This window comes from Chenopodium album, chromosome 7 (assembly GCF_948465745.1).
Source record: "Chenopodium album chromosome 7, dcCheAlbu1.1, whole genome shotgun sequence".
NCBI lineage: Eukaryota > Viridiplantae > Streptophyta > Magnoliopsida > Caryophyllales > Amaranthaceae > Chenopodium > Chenopodium album.
In genome coordinates, this window is record NC_137840.1 from 51,937,876 (window position 1) to 51,942,342 (window position 4,467).

Below are 4,467 nucleotides of genomic sequence, written 5' to 3' on the forward strand. Positions count from 1 at the left end.
ATAGATTTGTTGTATGTCCGGAAAGATAATCTTGCCAACTATACCAGTTCCTGCAGAATTGCTATCATTATACACTGATCAAACACCTATTGGAGTGGATTTTAGGCATAATCTTAGAAAACTAAATCACATACATGCCTTCACTTCCATGGGTGTTCACATAGATGAGAGTTTAGCAAATGCCCAACAAGGAGTATATACCTTTCGAGCTCAAGGTTCCATATATCATAAGATAGGTGGTTTACTCCCTAATGGGTCAGATTGTCGGCCACGATTCCTTCAGTTGTACATATACGACATTGAACATGAGATTGAGAATCGATTAGCAGAGAATAGCACGCTGCGACGAGACATTATACAAAGAATCAAGGCTATTCTGGATCAATGCAATCCATTTGTCCATACTCTTCGATCTCTAGCACAACGTGAAGACATACAACAATGTGCACTTCACATTCGCGAATAACCCTCAAATCGGCCACAATATTGTTTACCATCTGCTTCCCAAGTTGCTGCAGTGATTGTCGGTGGAGAAGAAGTTGCAAACTTGAATCCGAGAGATATTTTAGTCCAGTCAAATTCTGGTGAATTAATGACTATCATGGACACAACAAGATATTATGATCCCCTACAATATCCATTACTTTTTCCGTATGGTTCTTATGGATGGTCGATTAATAGTGTTGACAATAATGGAAGAACAATTCCGTGCCGAGCTTTCTACGCTTATTACTTCCAAGTAATGTTACTACACTCACATATATGTGTTAATAAATTGATTTTCGTAATTATTTCTAATCCATGTAGATGATTTTTATTGCAGATACGTCCACATTCTATTTCAATCATCTTGCTTGCACAACGGCTGTTCCAAAAATTTGTTGTTGACAATTTTGTCAAAATTGAGGCTAATAAGCTAAGATGGATCTGAGACCATCAACATACCATAAGAGTTGAACTATACCAAGGCTTACAAGATTGTTTGGCTGCTGGAGAACTAAATCCAGGTATTTTTTTTTTTAAAAAAAGTTACATATATAATTTAAAACATTATGATTACTACAAATTTCTTTATTAGTTTGCTAATATACTTACCCTAAATCACTAACAGTAAATGTTGGGAAAACAACCGTCTTACCTTCTTCATTTGTTGGAAGTCCAAGAGACTTGAATGAAAGATATCAAGATGCAATGGCCTTAGTTCTAATTTATGGAAAGCCGAACCTTTTCATCACTATGACATGCAACCCATCATGGAAAGAAATTGTGGAAGAGTTATTACCCGGTCAAACAGCACAAGACCGACCTGATTTAATCACTAGGATATTTCATGCAAAATTTGAAGAGTTCAAGAGTGATGTTGTTGATAAAGGCGTCCTTGGGAATGTTGTGGCGTATGTCTATGTCGTCGAGTTTCAAAAAAGAGGTTTGCCACATGTTCACATGTTACTCATTTTGGATGAAAACGACAAACCAAGATCGCCCGAAGAATATGACAAAATCGTGAAAGCTGAAATACCAGATAGAGATGAGGAGCCGCGATTGTATAGTACTGTTCTCAAACACATGATCCATAACCCATGCGGTGTTGGACACCGAAATTCATCTTGCATGGAAATGGAGTTTGTAAGCGAAAATTCCCAAAACCATTTTTTGCAAGCACTATTCAAGGTGATAACTCCTACCCTGTTTACCGTTGTCGCGGTGATCGTGCTGCTGTGCCTTTGCATGAGAATAGCTCAACCTATTTTGATAATAGTTGGGTTGTTCCCTATAATCCATGGTTACTACTAAAGTATGATTGTCATATAAATGTTGAGATTTGTAGCAGCATCAAGAGTGTCAAATATCTGTACAAATATGTGCACAAGGGTGTTGATCGTGTTTCCATGGAAGTACGAGTAGGAGCAGATAACAATGAGATTTAACAATTTGTGGATGCTAGGTGGGTTTGTGCACTCAAGGCCTTATGGAGAATTTATCAGTTTCCAATCACTCGAATGTATCCTTCTGTGGAACAATTACAACTCCATCTTCCAGATAGACACCAGGTACGATTTAATACAAATCAATCTATCGAAGATATCCTTCAAATGCCAAAAAACTCCCAAACCATGCTCACAGAATTCTTTAAGATGAATGTCATTGATCCTGAGGCAAGATCTTATCTCTATAAAGACTTTCCTTGGCATTATCGATGGATGACATCAACAAAAACATGGAGGAAGAGGAGGAATAACCTGAAAGTGATTGGAAGAATATACACAGCATAACCAATGGAAGGAGAGAGATTTTTCTTGCGACAGGTACTTAATCATATCAAAGGCCCTGAATCATTCCAGCATCTACGAATCGTCAATGGAGTTACCTATCCCACTTTTAGAGAAGCAGCTGAAAAATTAGGTCTTATGGAGAATGATGCGAGCATTCATGATTGTTTACAAGAAGCATCAAACTCTAAAATGCCATCTTCATTGAGAAGATTATTTTCCACGATATTGGTTTATTTCCAACCAAGTGGTGTTCGTGCTTTATGGGATGAATTCTTCCATTTTATGGATGAAGATTATACTTTATCCAATCCTCCAAGTACATCATTTGTTTGTGACTCCGTTCTTTACGACATAGATTGCATGTTGAAGCAGTTGGGCAACACTATTAGTGACTTCGACCTCCCTGACATAAGCATGCAACTGGATGGAAACGTACAATTAGCCAAGGCTATACATGAAGAAATCTCTGCTCCCATTCCACCAGAAGATGTGCATTGCGCTGAGCATCTTAATGATGACCAACGCCATTCATTTAATGTCATAATGGAAGCTATAGATGGAGATAAAAATCAAATTTTCTTCGTAGATGGTCCAGGTGGTACAGGTAAGACCTTCTTATACTGTGCCATTCTTGCAACTGTTAAGCTTAGAGGGAAATTTGGTCTTGCTGTAGCTAGCTCAGGTATTGCTGCCACGTTATTACATCGAGGTAAAACAGCTCATAAAACTTTGGGGATTCCAGTAACATTGCGTGCTTCATCAACGTGGAAATTTAGCAAACAAGATGTTGAAGCACAATTGGTAAAGCATGCAGCTGTTATTATATGGGATGAAGCTACTATGACTCACCGACATACATATGAGGCTGTAGATCGTAGCTTAAGAGATCTAATGGAGGTTGACTTTCCGTTTGGTGGCAAGGTTGTAGTATTTGGTGGAGATTTTAGGCAAATTCTTCCAGTTGTGACTAAAGGAACAAAAGCTCAAACCATTGATGCATGTTTAGTTAAATCAACACTTTGGAGGCATGTTCAGCAACTTCACCTCACTCAAAATATGAGATCCAGACATGATGCAAAATTTGCAGCATTTCTTTTAAGAGTTGGTGATGGAAGGGAGCCTGTAGTTAATGAAGACATGATTAAATTACCATCTTCATTATGCATCTCAAATGGCAACCAGAACTTGATTGATAACTTAATCCATCAGGTATTCCCAAACTTACCTGAACATGAAGGGGATGTGACATATATGGTAGAGAGGGCTATAATAACTCCGACAAATGATGAGGTTGATATGCTAAATGAGAAGATACCAAATGATTTTGCCGGAGATGAAAAAATATATTATTCCTTTGACTCCGTGCCAGAAGACCGTCAAAATCTTTACCAACAAGAGTTCTTAAATTCATTGTCATTTGGTGGTTTGCCACCACATCTTTTGAGGTTGAAAGTTGGATCACCCATAATGCTTTTGCGAAATATTGATACAAGTAGCGGCCTATGCAACGGGACAAGGTTAATATGTTGTCAATTAATGAATCATGTTATAGAGGCTGAAATCATGACTGGACATTGCAAAGGTACACGGGTATTCATTCCACGCATTCCTTTAAAAACAGCTGAAGATGCAAAGTTACCATTTGAAATGATTCGAAAACAATTTCCAGTGAAATTGTGCTTTGCCTTGACCCAAGGTCAAACCATTCCTCATGTTGGTATTTATCTTCCCACACATGTTTTTAGTCATGGCCAAGTGTATGTTGCACTATCAAGAGGGACTTCCCAACAAACGACCAATATCTTGGTTACTAATGGCAGCATTCAAGGAAAAGATGGTGTGTTCACTAAAAACGTTGTTTATAAAGAAGTTCTCCTGCCTCATTTTACTTAGCAGTTTAGAAACACGGTAATTAATATTATGCTTCACACTATATTTTTTTTCCATGTATTATCTTTTGCAATTGTTATATACATCTTATAACTAGATTCTAATATATATTTTTTTAACATGGTGCAGGATAGACAAATTGTGACGAGCATATTGTATGAACAAAATTATTGCGCCCGGTGTTTCTAATGACTAATGTTTGTAAAGTTAATTTCATGTAGTAATTTCTGTTTTTCCAATCATGTATGTATTGCTACTACTAATTGTAATAATTTCAACCTTTTATTTTATAACTTTCACTACT

At 37.3% G+C, this 4,467-nt stretch overlaps 2 protein-coding genes across 2 annotated transcripts; both read left to right on the plus strand.

Moving 5' to 3' along the window:
• The first annotated feature begins 1,191 nt into the window (after positions 1-1,191).
• Positions 1,192-1,928, plus strand: LOC145640295 (uncharacterized). Its single transcript, XM_081691595.1, has 2 exons — positions 1,192-1,585; positions 1,672-1,928. Exons 1-2 carry the CDS (start codon positions 1,192-1,194, stop codon positions 1,926-1,928), a joined length of 651 nt encoding a protein of 216 aa, XP_081547721.1.
• A 348-nt stretch (positions 1,929-2,276) lies between these two features.
• LOC145640297 (uncharacterized) lies at positions 2,277-4,166 on the plus strand. Its single transcript, XM_081691596.1, has one exon. It carries the CDS (start codon positions 2,277-2,279, stop codon positions 4,164-4,166), a length of 1,890 nt encoding a protein of 629 aa, XP_081547722.1.
• Positions 4,167-4,467: the final 301 nt, after the last annotated feature.